The 17907-nt window shown below is 38.2% G+C and overlaps 1 protein-coding gene across 3 annotated transcripts in view; it reads right to left on the bottom strand.

Annotated features, from left to right (window-relative positions):
* Nucleotides 1-17907, bottom strand: part of CTNND2 (catenin delta 2) — a 414955-nt gene that overhangs the window by 120639 nt on the left and 276409 nt on the right. For all 3 annotated transcript variants that reach the window (XM_017888565.1, XM_017888568.1, XM_017888566.1), the window contains exon 9: nt 11740-11913. In XM_017888565.1, the coding sequence (XP_017744054.1) occupies nt 11740-11913 (174 nt within the window). The remainder of the gene's footprint in view (nt 1-11739; nt 11914-17907) is intronic.

The raw sequence follows: 17907 nt of genomic DNA, 5'->3' as shown, positions 1-17907 counted from the left end.
CTCCGCCCCGGTAAAGTCAAATTTTAAAACCAAACTCTTCCAATGAAAAATACATACGATGAATTTGGTACAAATGGCATGCAATTCCTAAATTTGTTTCTGAATTTATTTACGATACCAGGGTATCTCATTCCCATGACAAGAGGGTAGGAAACACCTCCTGCACTGAAAAGCTTATTTAATTAGTCTTATTTCTACCAGTAGTTTGCTATAAAAACAATGCACAAAATACTAGGAAATGACATGGCTTTTGCTGTATGCCCCAGATTATTGTCTCTAGAATGGATTATTATTTGAATTATCAGATTCTCCCAGCTGGAAAAGAACTGTGCTTGGTTCCTGCTCTAGGATTTATGAAATAATAGGGTGGTATTAGCACAAGGTCCTTCAAACGATGGGGTTACTCTGCAATGGACACAGAAGTCAGGTGTTGGCTCTTCACATCCAGAGTTACATTATAGATTTACATATCTTTGTTTTCAAAATTTCAAAATCTATTTTGAAAACTGGTATCTCTAGTCAAGATGACTAGTGAAGAATTCCAATCTGTTAGTAAAGAAATAAGTCAATTTAATAAATACAAATTTTGGTTAAGGCAATGGCAACTATTGCATGTTTACTGTTTTTTGTTGTTGTTTCTTTGAATTTTAAAAATGTAAGTCAAGTTAGGGCAAAGACTGAATTTTAGCCAATGTGTTTATGCAATGCTCAAAATATTAATGTATAGGCAAGATAATTTCCTGGTGGGGGGGGGGAGCATTTAGATGTGCTTTTGTAGTAAGAACAAAGAAAGAAGGTCAAGCTCAAGTAAAAGTGACCCAGAGGAAGCATTCACTGAAGAGACTGGAAGAAGCACACTCATTCCGCAATTCTCAAGCTATCTCAAGGACCAGTAATTTTCAATTAAAAAATTTCTTTAAAAAAGGCAACTTTCTGAACATGAAAAGGTTTTTTTGTTTGTTTTCACTGTGAATGTAATCAAATATTAGAGATGTCATCCTTGTGTGCAACTGGCATCTAGAAATGCCTTCTGGGAACTAAATACAACCCTGTGAAATGACAGACAGTGCATGGTATGAGACTCAGGCTGCCTCAGATCTTATTCAGAGGCCCCTGTGTGTTTCTTAGTAACAGTGATGCATGAATACACCATTGAGAAGGGGGAACTGACCACAGTGGAGGTCCAAAATGAAACTGCTCACACTGTTACCCTCTAAGCAAGAGTGGTGGTTGAGAGGTGCAGGCTCTGAGCCACTGCGTTCACAGACATGGAAGATTTGGGGATTTTTTATCCAATTTAGGAAAATAAAATTAATTCAGTTGTTTCTTGTTCTAAGTCAATAGGCACTAAGACAGAACACTTTTTCTCTACATAGCTTTTTTTTTTTTTTTTCTCTTTAAACATATTGTCTCACGGGTGAAGTGATCTGGACTTGATGATTTTCTTTTGGAACCAGAAAACATGCCATTTTTGGAATATTAAGCAATTTCTTTCTTTTGGTTATGGGGAGGGAGAAATCTGAAATTTATCTTTAGGGCACAGTTTGGAGGGGCCCTGTTGAGAAGCCCTTTCAGTCTTGCAACTATAAGGCAAAGTTTTTGCTGAAGTCTTAGGTAGTAAGTTAATTACAGTGTAATTATTTCTTTACTAAGACAGTGTGTTTTCTTTTCTAATAGTATAGTATAAATCAAATATATTAGCAAATTATTTAGGAGACAGAATTTTATTTTTCTTGGATCTTGATTTAGATGACCTTACTGCAAATTATTATTGATTGTTGGTAGGGGATGAGTTTATGAAGACATTTGTGTACTAGAGGCTAGGAGCTGAGCCCAGCCTAGGAGAAGGGACATAGAGCTGCGATCTTGACTTTCATAAGAGAACATATGTTGTTATGAACTCGTGTTTTTGTTGCTGTTTTTTTTTTTTGCTTCCTGCTGGTAGATAGTGATGACAACAGCAGTCTTCTAAGTCACAAATTGAAGATGGCAGAACAGCTATCAGCACGGGTGAATTAATTTGTGGAGGGGAACTTCTGCCTTAACCTGCTCTTAACTGTGACATCAGGAGAAAATAACTTACCTCACTTGGGCATTTGCATATTTGGGTGTCTCTTTGTTACAGCAGTTAGCACTCTCCTAAATAATACTATGCTAGTGTACTAAAATAAACTTCCAATCATGGAATCCTAGCCCTAAGGCTTTAACAAGCAATGCTGGAAGTGTGCTTCCTCACCTCTGCCACATCATTGAAAAAGTAACCTCATGGATGGCCCTGTGGCAGCACGTACTCCTATAGCTGCATCTGTAATGGATTTTGTAGATGCTTTGTTTACATGTTTACCATATTGTAAGGGAAGAGACCAAGTCATCTTCATCCATTTATCTCAATTGTCTTGTCTCTTTTGGTCCACAGTTGGAGATTTTAAAATGTTTAACTGATGAAAAAAGATGTCGGGTTGATTTACAGCATCAAGTCTGATGATTTCACAACAGCATTCTGCACGGAGGGGAACTATGCAAAAAGGATCAGAGCCACTGAAATTACTAATGGGGCCAAAAAATTCGAACCACTTCCACAAAACTACTGCTAGGGTTTAAAAAGGTCACACAGCTGGGCACAGTGGCTCACGCCTGTAATCCTAACACTTTCAGAGGCCAAGGTGGGTGGATCATTTGAGGCCAGGAGTTGGAGACCAGCCTGGTCAATACGGTAAAACCCCATCTTTACCAAAAATACAAAAATCAGCTGGGCGTTGTTGTAGGCTCCTGTAATACCAGCTCCTCGGGAGGCTGAGGCAGGAGAATCCCTTGAACGAGGGAGGTGGAGGTTGCAGTGAGCCAAGATCTCACCACTGCACACAAGCCTGGGTGACAGAACAAACCTCTGTCTCTAAATAAAAATAAATAAATAAATAAATAAATAAATATAAATAAAATGGTTATATGCCCCTTTGGGAGTGTGTTCTAAAGTCAGAAAAATCCCTTCATTCTGGGGTCCCTGGTGTGGTGCTAGAACCTTTGACTCAGGACTTATAGAATACTTGTTTGTCTCCAGGACTGAAGAACAAAATATCGAGGTGGCATGTCTTGAGCTACCATAGCACTGATCATGCTATGTCAATTCATCTGTTTTTATGATAGAATTCCTCTGTGAAGTGACTGCTCAGGTGACAGGTTAGCCCACGTCTTAAACTGGGCTGAAAAAGGGTTTCATGTACAGGTAGTTTTACTAATGCTCTCAGTGCAATTGGCGGACTAGGACTTCCCATTAGGGCAGGAGTCCCCAACCCCTGGAGTTCCTAACTCCTGTGAGGAACTGGGCCGCACAGTAGGAGGTGAGCGGTGGGTGAGCGAGGATTACCGCCTGAGCTCCGCTTCCTGTCAGATCTGCAGCAGCATTCGATTCTCATGGGAGCACAAACCCTATTGTGAACTGTGTATATGAAAGATCTAGGTTGCACGCTCCTTATGAGACTCTAATGCCTGATGATCTGAGGTGGAACAGTTTCATTCCAAAACTATTCCTCACCCCATCGGACCCACGGAAAAGTTGTTTTCCATGAAACTGGTTACTGGTGCCAAAATGTTAGGGACCACTGCTTTAGGGATTGTCTGTGTCTGCTAGACACCAAACTAATAATCAGCTTAATATAATTTAATATATGATTGAGCCCAATAGGTTCAGCTGTTTTTTTTTTTTTTTTTTTAAATAGATAATGCCTCCCTGTCTTCTTGCTGGCATTGTTGCTGATGAGAAATCTGCCATCTTCCTTATCTTGTATGGAGCATGTCTTTTCTTCCTCTGGATGCTTTGAAGATCTTTTTATTGCTGACTTTGAGCAGTTTGATTCTGATGCACCTTGGTTTTGTTTCTTCACATTCCTTGTGCTTGAGGTTGTTTAAGCTGCTTTGATCTGTGAATGTATGAGTTTCATTAGATTTGGGAAATTTTCAATCATTATTTTTTCAAATTTTTTTTTCTGTTTCTTTCTGTACTCAAACTACATCTGTATCAGGCCAGTCGACACCCACAGATGATCTGTACCTTTCTTTCTTTTCCTGTGTTTCATTCTGGATAGCTTCTATTGTCTTCACTGATTTTTTTCTTCTGCAATGTTTAATGTGCTGTTAATCACATCCTATGCATTTTTCCTTTCAGACACTGCATTTCAGACTCCAGAGGTTTTATTTGAGTCTTTTATACATTTCCCATGTGTAACTTTTTAAATGTTTTGAACACATGGAATACAGTTATAATAACTGCCTATTTGATAATTTTAACATCTGTCAGTTCTGAGTTAGTTTTGATTGATTGATTTTTCTCCTTTTTATGGATTGCATTTTCTATTTACTTGCAGGATAGTTTTCAGATGTATGCCAGACATTCTCAATTTTAATTTGTTAGGTGCTGAATGTTTTTGTATTCCTACGGATATCTTAAAGCTTTGTTCTAGGATGCAGTTAATTTACTTGGAAACGGTTGATCCTTTTGGGTCTAAGTTAAGATTTGATAGGAAAGACTACAGCACGGTTAGTCCAGGGCTAACGATTCCTCTGTATTGAGGCAAGACCCTACTGAGTATTCTCCCCAGTGGCCCATGGATTATGAGATTTTCCTCTCTGGCTCTTGGGAACATGCACAATATACACCCCCATGTGAATGTCCAATTTCATTCTCCCTAACAACTTCAGGTGTTTCTTTCCCAGCCTTGGGTATTTGCCTCACACACATGTGCTGAGAGTTCTCTGTTGATGTTTAAGGGGAGTCCTCTGCACATCTCTAGGGTTCTATGTGTGAGTCTCTCCTCTTTGATACTCTGTCCTATGAACTCCGATCACTTTGATATCTCCAGATTCCCAGATCCATCTCCTCAACACAGTGAGTCTATTGAGATCCCCCAGGTCCCTCAATCTTCTTGCCATGGCTTGGAAACTCTCTCTCAAGGTGGTGAGCGGAGACAATCAGAGGACTCACCTTCTTTTGTTTCCTGTCTTTCAGAGATCATTGTCCTTTGTTGACTAATGTCTAGTGTCTTACTAAAAAACCCCAATGTTTCACATATGTCTTTTCTTTGTTGTTGTTTTTCCTTGAAGAAAGGTAAAGTTGAACCTTGTCATTCCATCTTGGCATCTTGCCTGGAAGCGGAAATCCCTCTGGTTCAGCTGCTTCTACAACTTTAAAGTTCTGTAATTTAGAACTTTAGAAATCAGATCATCCAATGATAGTACTAAAATTAATGCAAAACTATTAAACATGGGTTTTCTCCATTTATCAATTTGGATGCATATGACATTTGCAACATAGATGTGATCTTTGCTATCAGTACTGCTTCCCGGGTCTTGTAGGGAAGAAATCACTGATTCCTGTGATTAGGACCAGTGACTTGGTTGTGACCATGCTCCTCCCGTCTCCTGCTCCATAGAGTGGGTCTGTCCTTGTCCTGCAACAGACTGGTCATTGCCTGTATCCGAGTGTTCCGTCTCCAGGACACTGCTGATTGGACAGAGTGCTCTGATCACCTCTGTGTTTATACTGGCCTAGTTTCTAATTGATTAGGCACGATGCTTCGCATTCCATTTTCATCAGTCTTTCAAAACTCTGTTTCTTTACATTTAAATCTAAAGCTTGGCATCACACCATTAACTAGAACAAAGACAAGTCACTTTGTCTTAGACGATAAACCATGATTCTTAAGTTGCATTTGATGGATTCCACTAATCTGCCCCGGTTCACTTTTACGTGATACACTACCTACTAAGTTACATTCAGGGTCTTTCTCAAGGCTGTTATCTCTCTCTCTAAGGACAAGTCTCCAGTTTCCCAGTTCTCCTACATTTTTATTCATTTGGGGCACATGGCCAGAGATTCTGTTCCCTTCTTCACTAAGTCCATGTTGCTATTACGTTAGCTCATTAAATATTAATAGATTAACATCCAAGTATCTCTTGTTCTGTCTTATTTTTAAAATAAATGGCAAATAACAGATGCTTTGAAAAGAGTCACACTTTAGGAGGAAAACTGAGTGTATACAGATTTTAAAATGTTTGACTTCATAGCAAGTACAGACATATATTTCTACAGTTCAAATCCTGGGTTTTCATAAAGCTCAAGTACCATAGAAATAATTCATAAATGGGAGTCAAAAGAACATTCGTTCACATTTTGGAAATCTTCAAAGCTCTATATCCAATTGTTTTAATATTCTGCAACAAACAAAATCATTGTACTATAAATGAGAAAAAGGTAACTGAAGCCCATGTCGGCAATGAAAAACATGTATCACTTTGCTTCTGCCATAATAACATTATGTTTTCTGATGCTCATAAACCAAGTAATGAGTGTTTTAAAGTTTAAAAAGTGTTTAGGGCCATTATGAATATCTAGTTTGCTAGTCAATTTGTCACAGAAAAAGAGTGTGCATGATCTTCCTATAAAGAGAAATTATTGTTTTAGATGATGAGGTCTATAAAAAGCCGTCTCCGTGCAAAATTAAAGTATTTTACCTCTACATTTCTGTTTTGTTGGGTCATAAAAGTTAAGAACACTAAAGAAATACCACTAAATTTTAACAGTTGCTATAAAAATGCATTCTTTGAATTCTAGAGTTCAGATGGTAACACTATATGCTGTTGTGTATCCTAACTCAATCTTTTAATAATTCAAGATTTTTTTCTGAAATCATCTTTTTAAAAGTAAAGATTTATCTGTTTGGTTTCTGGACAAGTCATCCTTTGTCTTCTTGAAATTACGATAATTTATCATTGCTTGGCTTAATGACAATCTTCTCCAATCTTCCTGAGAATTGTCCACTGCTTGTCTCATGAAATACAGAAAATTAGTTAATTATTGCAAAAGATGATGATGTGATGATCCCCATGTGCGTATTTGTATTTTGATATGAAATTTCTTATGCATGTGGTGTGTGTATACAGTATATATTATATTATATATATATATATATATTTATAACTACTCCCAAATATTCCTTAGCAGCCCCTTGTCATGCCTGAGAACTATCCCAGTATCTAGAATTATTAGGGAAGCAGTGCTTCTCATAAGCAAGACTGACATCCTAAGAGGCAAAATTCTACTTTAACCATTGGGATGGAAATCTTTCGCAAATGCTTTCTGTCTTCTAAAATTACTAGTAATAACAGTTTCTTGCTGAGAGAGGGCCAACTTCATGACTCTCAGAATAGATGGAACAGCCATGACGTTAAATGGTCTCTGACAGTTTTTCTTTCTTGCATTCTTTAACTCAGTTTTTCCAACTCCTCTGTCTTTTCTCTTTGCCACCACAGTATCTACTCTCCCCCCTTATGATGGTCTATGTGTCCCCTTACAAGAGTTCTTCCTTTTTTTTTTTTTTTTTTTTTGAGATAGAGTCTCACTCTGTCACCAAGCTGGAGTGCAGTGGCGTGATCTCAGCTCACTGCAATCTCCACCTCCCAGGTTCAAGCGATTCTCCTGCCTCAGCCTCCTGAGTAGCTGGGACTACAGGCACGTGCCACCATGCCCAGCTAATTTTTGTGTTTTTAATAGAGACAGGACCAGGTGTCTTGACCTCGTGATCCATCTACTTCGGCCTCCCAAACTGCTGAGATTACAGGTGTGAACCACCGCAACTGGCCAGTTCTTGCATTTTTCAACATGCTGACTGAAGTCCAATATGGACTGGGAAATCTTGGTCGTCATTGTTAACCTTTGTCTAAGACAGAACAGCTTCTTTTATGCTGACTTGGACTATTCTAGACTCTTCTGCCTTTTTCCTAGTAGTCTCTACTCTCTTAGCAGTAGAGAAATTTAACAAAGAAATGCCCTCTGGATATGTGGGATAACTGTGCTGAACTAATGCAAATTAATTGTGCTAGAAACAGTAAGATGCTATTGCCAGAAAATTTTAAGAATTATCATGCTTCTTCCATAATTCCCATTATGTAAAGTAGAATAGAATCTTAAAATATAAAAGTAGTAAACTCTTTTTAAACTTGTCATTTTCTTACTCTACACACCTATCTAAGCAGTTCTTGCAGCTGATCTGGGTGCTCCTGAGACACAGAACTTGGAAACTTAGACAGCAATCTCAGCACAGTAGGAACTGCAGAACTAGCCCTTTGCTACTGAACTCTGCAACCTGCAAAACATTGTTCAGTCTGAACACTGAAAAGAAAATGGTTCTCTCATAACTTCTTTCTATCAGTTTTATATTGTATTGACAGTATATTGCCAGCTGAACCAAAGAATCAAAATATCATAAAATGTGACCATCTGAGGATGGCCTGGAACATAATATGTGCTACTAAATTCTTATTGACTAGTGTAGACATTAATAAATAGAAAACACTGCGATCCTCAAGGAAGACATGTAGACATAGATAGCAGTTGAGATAAATGCTCACATTTGAATTATTTCTCTCAGCCAAGCACAGGGGTAGGCCGTGGGCTAGAAAGAGATAAATGGGGCTTGGTCTGCCCATAAGGGGCGTACAGACCAAATTCTCTTCCAGAGGACAGTCTTAGCAGCTCAGAAGGAATCATTGTATGAAAGAAAGATTAGTGTCACTGATCCTTAAATTTGGTGTTGAGATGTGGTGCAGTTCTTTGTACTTTAACATGTCTTTTTATCTGTCTGCTTTTAGGATTTTTTTTTCTTTGTTACTAATTTTGAACAATATGATTAAAAGACACCTTGGTATTGTTTCTTCATGTTTTCTGTGCCGGGGGCTCCTTGAGCTGCTTAGATCTGTGAGTTCATAGTTTTCATTAGATTTGGAAAATTTTCAACCATTATTTTTAAAAATATTTTTTCTGTTCTCTTTCTCTTCTCATTTGAGGACTCCATTTACACACATATGAGGTCACCTGAAGCTCACTGATGCACTATACTTCTTTTCTTCTTTTTTCTTTGTGTTTCATTTTGGATCATTCCTACTGCTGTTTTCAAGTTCACTAATCTTTTATTCTGTACTCTTATAATCTGCTGTTAATCTCATTCCACATAGTTTTTGTTAAAGTATATTATATTATGTTATATTATATTATACTATATTATATTACATTTATTATACTTCAAGTTCTGGGATACATGTGCAGAACGTGCAGGTTTGTTACATAGGTATACACGTACCATGGTGGTTTGCTGCACCCATCAACCTTTATCTACATTAGGTACTTCTCCTAATGTTATGCCTCTCCTAGCCCCAACCCCTGCCAGGCCCCANTCAAGTTCACTAATCTTTTATTCTGTACTCTTATAATCTGCTGTTAATCTCATTCCACATAGTTTTTGTTAAAGTATATTATATTATGTTATATTATATTATACTATATTATATTATATTTATTATACTTCAAGTTCTGGGATACATGTGCAGAACGTGCAGGTTTGTTACATAGGTATACACGTACCATGGTGGTTTGCTGCACCCATCAACCTTTATCTACATTAGGTACTTCTCCTAATGTTATGCCTCTCCTAGCCCCCAACCCCTGCCAGGCCCCAGTGTGTGATGTTCCCCTCCCTGTGTCCATGTGTTCTCATTGTTCAATTCCCACTTATGAGTGAGAACATGTGGTATTTGGTTTTCTGTTCCTGTGTTAGTTTGCTGAGAATGATGGTTTCCAGCTCCATCCATGTTCCTGCAAAGGACATGAATTCATCCTTTTTTATGGATGCATAGTATTCCATGGTATATATGATGCATTATATTTTAATTCTAGAAGCTTGAGTTTGTTCTTTTATATATTTTTCCTATTTCTACTTTTTGAACATATGGAATATATAGAGTTTAAAGGTTGAAGTCTTATACTCAAAATCTTCTAGAGCCCAAAGATATTTCTCAACTTTTAAGTTGTTATGATTACATGATAATGACATAAGTATTTCTCAAGGAAAGTGATAACTGATAAAAAAAAAATAAGTAAAGGAAGAGAGAAAGAAGAGAGAGACGGGGGTGGGGGGGAGAGAGAGAGAGAGAGAGAGAAACAACATCTTAGGATGACACACTTGATTTGCCACCATCTAGATCTTTGTGTCTTAGCCAGGCTGATGCCTGAAGCCCAGAGCCCATTTCCCTGTACCTGTCTAGTTAGTGCTGCACGGCAGGGGAGCTGAGTAGGGTCCTTTAGCTCATGAGCATGTGAGTGCTCATGGGCACATACAGTGTCTTGGCCTATGACATCTCACTACCATCCTTGCATCCAGTGTTCTGATTGATGTGCATGATGTAGAGTGAGGCAGCCCTGATTTTCTCTGCAGATGACACATCTGAGACACCGTGATATGCTGTGGTTTGTCCAGGCTCACCATGCTCAGAAAAGGTAGCGCCTTGGTTTGAATTATGATTTGAATCAAAGCTTCCTAGATCACACTAAATTTAGAGAGACATAAGATGTAAGGCCTTGTTCCAGGAAGTGATTTCCATCAGTATCTCTTTTCTGCTCCTTTAAGACTATGCTCCGGATGTCTACCTGGCACAACTCTGCTTTTGAAGCTTTTCTCTACCAATCTCTGGTTGCAAGCAAGAGATGTGTACAACTCTAGGGCTGCCTATGGACAGGGTGTAGAAAAGGGCTAATTATGTCCATTCCTAAGACTCTTTGGAGAAGAAGTGGGTCTGGCCATGGGGCAGTGGCCAACTCTGTAGGAAGAATTGTCAGGGCCTGGGGCCCATGAGCTGGGATGGCACTTGAGAAAGAAGGAAGTTCTGTAGCTTGGACTGCAGCAATGGAAACAAAGGATGACAGAGAGAGAATGACAAGAAGGCAGACATCCAAAGGAATAAGCAAAGGGAAGGGTGTAGTTACATAATGTTGAGACCAGAGTGTGGTGTGTGTGTGTGACATCTACAGCTTTGAGCTTCTGAACGTTATCGGTATCCGTATGTATACGTTCACATGGTTTGGATGAAAATAAATGGCAAGGAAAGGAGTGATTGATGAATATGCCACACCCCAGGATTTAGTATGAAATGAATGGAACATGCATGGCAGACGTGCAAACTTTCTCTCTTGGTATTCTCCCCACCCACCCTCATTCTTCTAAGAGGTCACACTTTTTTTATGCAACAAAGCAAGTTAGCGCACTGGTGACCAGACTCAGGAATTGCTTACTATGCTGAATCTCTTTTTGCCCAAAATGAGTGTTATGAAAATCAATCAGGAACAGCGTCAGTTTATAAGGACTCAGAGAAAAAGGCCATTCTAATCTCCTCTCCAATAATCTATTTAACACTTTTGCCAAAGTCAACCAACAGTACTATTCTTCTCTGTAAGCCCATGCTTTAAAAACATAAGGGGTTCTTTTCTTCTCTTTTGGGACTGGGACCTGGTACATTCTAAGTGTTCACATGGGGTTTGACACAGTTGTTTGAGTATTAACTCCCTTACCCGTTAATGATAGTGCTTTGAAAAAATGTTAACCTGTCACAATCTCCACTGAAAACAAAGTAGCTCAGCTACACGAATAGAATGAAAAACATTTCACAGCATTTTCAGTGACTATAATCACATCTAGTCCTCTCTGTTTATAGTGATCTTTAAGGACCCCTGAGCCTTTCAGACAAATTTTTAAAAGGAATACATTTCCAAGTAAAACAGTTCAATATAAATGTTTTTTTCTCTAACATCCTAGAAATCTTGATTAGAATTGCATTTCTCAAAACTGGACTTGTATTGATATCTGAGGAGCTGCTCATAACTCCAGATTTCTTTTTATTGTAATGAACTGGCCATACCTTCCAGCTCCCTGCAGCCAAGTTCTGCAGGGCGCCTGCCGCCCCTTCCAGCGTGTCTGGATTTGAGCACTCAGAGAGCAGTGTGAGGTAGGGTTTGACTATTGATGGGTGCCACAGCATCTGGATCCCTTTTGGTGGTTCGGCACAGTCTGGAAGAGGTCCTACTCCATCCCACTGGTGGAAGAAAAACAAGAGAGCAAACATCTTTAACATCTTTATGCTTCCCAACATTGCCTTCCTCAACCATTACAGGCGAAAACACAAGCAGAGCATTAGCACATTTGCTGAACATAGACTGCATGGAGGCTACTGCATCAGCAGTCCAGGGATCACTAAAAGGGGAAGCCATTCCTGCCCAGCGAGAGCTTGGGATCGAGGGTGGAGGGCGGGTTGGCGTATGCACACAAGAGAATGTAACTGGCAGAGGAAGTGGATAAGCTCTTCAAGAATGATTCTAACATGTTGCTGTAGGAAGGAAGGGGAAGAGATGAATTAATTTTAATTTTGATTGAGCAGGTTGGAAGAAGGATAAAGATCAAAGTAGCATATTTTATAGTAAGCATACTACAGGGGTTGCATTAACAGTTACCAACAATCAAATGCCCTCACTGCTTGTGCATAATCGTTAATGTGATAAACTCCTATATAATTTGTTACATACATACAAATTGGGTTCTATTGTTGCATCTAACAAATGACAAAATCAATAAAAGAGAGAAAACTGCTATGGTTTATTAGACACATTGACATGAGCTATAGGCAAATCTAGATCTTAGAGCAATCATGATAGTTTAGTTTGCTTTGATTTGAATCTAATGAATAACAGGATAATGTGTAATTCAAAATTAATTACCCATAATTTAGAAATTATGGCTTACATGCACAAAGGAATACCAGTCAACCATTAAGAATGATACTTATGAAGACTATGTGGCAACTTGGACAAATTATAACAATAAAAGTTAAATGATCAAAGCAGGATGCAAAGTAGTATGGGATTTGCACATTATTCCAAGTAAAATGCATCATAAAACACCTGTAATTATCATAAAAATTTATTAATACAATGTCTTTTCTCTACATTTCAAACTTCCTGTTCTATCACTCTTACAATTTAAAACATACTAAAATTAAAATAATGATTCTGATTTGTGATTACACAAAGGCTTTGTCTTTTGTGAAAATAAAGAGTATAATAAAGTTAGAAATGAAAGATGCTATGCTTTTAGAAAAAAATACACATATTCAGTTCTGAGAAAAATCACAGTAAAATAAAACAATTTCTTTATAATTTTAGCGTGAGAAAATGAAGATATTTAGTTCATTAGTGTTTATGAATGATTACTTAAAAATACACTGTAAATGACACATGCTAAACATACTTGCAGATATTTTATGTACATACATATACCTGCATGTATATATATGTGTGTGTATAAATATGAAAAACAAAACCATATTTCTGAATGTAAGTTCCTTAATTCTGAAAGTTTTACTGCAAGAAAATACATGCTTACTTTGTATCCTTGCAACATAAAAATAGAAAAGTGGATAGAGATGGCTGTTGATACAAAGAGTTTCAAAAACTTCATTATTTATTTCCCGAAATAAGCTAAACTGCATGTCTTCTTTTCCTCAATAATGATACAGCTTAGTTTAAATCAAGGGTCAAGCTCAGAGATGAACGACATCCCATTAAAGGTCATTTTCAATGAACATGTCACTCAATTTTAACTTTGTAACAAGGACACTCAGTGTGGGAAGCTTCCTGTCCTTTTAACCAAAGCCACTTCCTAACTATTCAAAGATGACTTTGCACCTGTGAACAGCCTATCAATAAAACCAATACATCTCCTTTAAATTAAAAAAAGAAGGAAGTGAAGTAGCCTCGCCACATTGCTCCTAGTTCATTATTTGATCCTGGCTTGCTGCACTGAATAGAAAGTGGGCACTAGAAAAAGACAGCAGTCATTCTGTAGGTTTGCCAGTTTCAATGACAAAGCAGTAGCAATATTGGCCTCTCAAAGGAGACCAGCTTGGGGTAGTGAATCTATCTGCTAGAGTAACAAGAAATGGCAAATTATTTCTTTCATTTCATTTTATATCTTGCTATCTCCTTAAAAATTTAAAGCAATATTTTCATATAAAATTTGATAAAATTCAGAAAATAAAATGTGACACTTCCGACTCAACACGGATAGATTTTCCTCTCATGTAAGAGCTAACCTAACAGCAAGAGGTGCAGAGAAGTAATATTTGCATGCTCATTACAAAAAGAGGAAAAAGTAGCCATGTTATGTTTTGCTGGGTTTCATCTTGTTCTGCTTTTCTAACTCCTGTGCAATAAAGCGGGATAAATGCTTAAGTCAGTAGAAAATTTTCTTCAGGCTCTGACGTGTCATCTATGTATGTCTTAAATACCTTTTATTACAATCCTTTCTTAATAGCTACAGAGAGAATCTGAAGGAAATAAAAGGACAACTGATGTGAACACAGATAATCTTTGATGGCAACTGGAGATGGAGTTCAAAGGGGATTCTTGGCTATTTTAGCACGTTGATATTGAAGAAAAAGGACTATCTCAAAGCCAGTAAATGTATCTGCCAGACCTTTATCTGGGTACTTTATTCGAACTTTTATTAAGTTAACAGGGAGAAAAATAGCATAAGTTAATAGGGGGAAAAGCCCATTAAAATAGATTTCTGTCAGCTGTAAAATGACTGGAAGTATTCTGTAACACTTCGGTTAACATGCTTGACACTATTTTGTCTAGCTCATCAACATCGACAAGGCAGCAGGGCAATGGTAAAGTTATGATCAGACTGATGCAGGTGAGACAATTCTGCACATGCAAATTTTTGAGGCTAGAATGTGAAGATTCATGAAAAATCATGGGATATACAACTCTTTCACCAAAGTAGAAATACTTTATTTACAAATTTAAATATAAGGTGCTTCTATCCTAAAATATCTACAAAAACGGGACATTATCTGAAGGCAAGCAAATGGCTTTAATCTGTAACATAATTGAAGCAGTGACCACACAGTGATTTAGCCCTGAAGAACATAAGACTAAACTTACAAATCTTGTGCAAACTGTGTTTGTTTTGGACAATATCTTGAGAACCTACCACCAAAAACTCTTTAAGAGCTTGAAATAAGCAAAGAATACATAAAGAAGCAAAATGTCATCAAGTCAGGAGAGAGAACTTTCCATATAATAAAGAAAGAGCACACGAAGACAAAGTATTTCCAGGACAGTAGTGGTGGCAATGCCAGAAAAAGATTTTTTTTATTATGTTATCTGTATGATGACCACATATAAGTGTGTGTGTGTGTCTTCATTCCTCAGGATGCAGTTTAAAAGTTAAGCAGAATAGAGAAAGTGAAAGAAATAGCATGCGGAGAGAGGCATTTGTGGTTTTAAACAAGTTTTTTTTGCTGGGTTTCATCTTGTTCCAGCTTGGGGGAAATTTTCAATGAAAATATCCCTTCCTCCTCAGAATTTTACTGCTTATGTTTAAGAGTTACATAAATGTTCCACAATTCTGTGTAACAAGTTAATTTTCATCTGTTATATTTTAACAAATAAATTTTGCAAAAGTTCTAGTATCCCTTGAGTCTTACAGATATTACTTAAATGTTCAAATTACACTTTGTGCAAGTCATTCACATGTTGTTGAATAGGAAAATAGACCAAAGAATATATTACTAGCATAATATTAAACCTCCTCTTATGAATTGTCTTGCTTATAGAAATTTCTAATTTTACACACATATTTAGAGTACATAAAGCTAAGGATTAAGGTGGCTATAACCAGAGTGTTTGAAAACTGAGTAATTGAGAATTAGAGCTCTGTTGGAGACACGATGGCAGCAAAGCAGTGAGTGTATATAGATCATAGAACAAAACAACAGATAGACTTTTTGCCACCCCAAATAGTGCCTCATTCAATAACGTATCAGCACTTTTCTTTACTGGCTTCAAATATACGACTGCATGACTAATATCCATAAAAAAACAGTCAACAGTTTCTGTCATTCCATTTCTAAAACTGTATAGAATTGAAAATATGTATGCTCTCATTAAGAAGGTAATGCTAAATTTTTTGGAAAAAAAAAAAAAAAAAAAGAGGATATCAAGCTTCCCAAGATAGAAGGTCAAGGGACTGCTGAAATTTAGACATGATGCTTTTTGATATGGTCACCATCAGCACAGAGCATACATAATGGCCCCTGTAAAAAAGGTCTGCTTAGGAAGAAAATAACATATGCATGGGGATATGCGCAATGTGTATGTTAAAAAGAAGGAAAAGGAAAGAGCCTTTCGTTGGATTTGCTTTAAATACTTTTGCTTCTATGCAGGGCTTAAATTATATTTAAAAGATTTTTTTTTTTTTTTTTTTGAGACAGAGTCTCACTCTGTTGCCCAGGCTGGAGTGCAGTGGTACGATATTGGCTCACTGCAACCTCTGGCTCCTGGGTTGGAGCAATTCTCCTACTTCAGCCCCGTGAGTAGCTGGGATTACAGGTGTGCTCCATCATGCCCAGCTAATTTTTGTAATTTTAGTAGAGACGGGGTTTTGCCATGTTGGCCAGGCCGGTCTTCAACTCCTGACCTCAGGTGATCCACCCACTTTGGCCTCCCAGAGTGCTGGGGTTACAGGCATGAGCCACCGCCCTGGGCCTATTTAAAAGATTTCTATTTCAGTTGGGTAGAAAGACTGGAAGCCATTTGCTCCTTTATAGGAAGAGAAAGATGTAACTTAGGGATAAAAACCTGAAAGTAGGCTGGGCACAGTGGCTCATGCCCATAATCCCAGTATTTTGGGAGGCCAAGGCAGGCAGGTTGCTTGAGGTCAGGAGTTTGAGACCAGCCTGCCCAACATGGTGAAACCCTGTCTCTACAAAAACACAAAAATTAGCTGGGTGAGGTCAGGACTTTGAGACTAGCCTGGCCAACATGGTGAAACACCGTCTCTACAAAAATACAAAAATTAGCTGGGTGTGATGGTGCACACCTGTAATTCCAGCTACTCAGGAGACTGAGGCAGGAGAATCACTTGAACCTGGGAAGTGGAGTTTGTAGTGAGCTGAGGTGGCACCATAGCACTCCAGCCTGGGTGACAGAGCGAGACTGTCTCAAAAACAAAAAACAAACAACAACAAAAAAACCCCTGAAAGCAAAGATGTTACATACTATATTAAAAACAGAGACTTTGTAAACATGAGGTTCTTTAAGTTACGGAGAGTCACAGGAGTACTCTAATTATCACATTCATAAAAGCCCCCTAATGAATGAGAAGAATTATAAGATAATTTACAAGGCTTGGTGAGCCATCCTACAGCTGCCCTAGTCTCTGATCTCCAATGCACTGGGCTGGGTACTGAGGAGACACCAACAAGGAGCAGTCAGAGAGTATGGAGAAGGATTTTCATTTCAGGAGGAGTGCTAAAATACACAGCTCCTCTTCCCACCTGTCACAGGCGTCATTCAGTCTCAGCCAATCAAGTTTGTGCGCAGAAAAGGCCTTTTACTGCTGAGTCGTATCTTCAGAACATAAACAGAAAAGGCTGGCTTCACCGGCGGGATGCATCTCTATTACCTAGATTTCTCTACCAATTAGGGAGCATCACAGTCATTACATATGTGCAGGCTCACTTTCATTTTTTAAGATATTTCGGTGAAATAAACAACAGACCAGAGATGCTGCAAGATAAAAGGAGCAGAGCTGCAGCATCAGGGAAACATTCTGATTTTAAGATCCCACTCTTTCCTCTCAGGGGAAGTCACACATTGCAAAATGTAGGAAGAGAAGATGGCTCTAAGTAGGTAAACTGTCAGAGAATGTTCTCTCAAGCAGGGTTTGGTTTAATTAAGCTGCAGCCAGCACTAGGTACTTTAAAAAGCAACATTCAAAACCCAAGTCCGTCCACCGTCTGCCACTCTTGCTTGGCTTGCTTTGAACAGCAGAGTTATTACATAATTTGCCTTTATAGTGTTTCGTGGCCACTTCCAGCTTTTGGGGGGTTAAAGGCGGAAGGATAGAGGTGATGGGTATTCAAAAACTCCAGTTAACTGTAAAAAGCCAGAAAGAAATGATTCTTTGTGTCGATTCTTAGGAATTTCAAAGAAAACGGTAGTGCGGGTGTCTGAATCCCCCAGGA

Source organism: Rhinopithecus bieti, unplaced genomic scaffold, assembly GCF_001698545.2.
Source record: "Rhinopithecus bieti isolate Rb0 unplaced genomic scaffold, ASM169854v2 scaffold_17184, whole genome shotgun sequence".
NCBI lineage: Eukaryota > Metazoa > Chordata > Mammalia > Primates > Cercopithecidae > Rhinopithecus > Rhinopithecus bieti.
The sequence above is the reverse complement of the archived record's forward strand: the minus strand, read 5'-3'. Positions and strand labels throughout refer to the sequence as shown.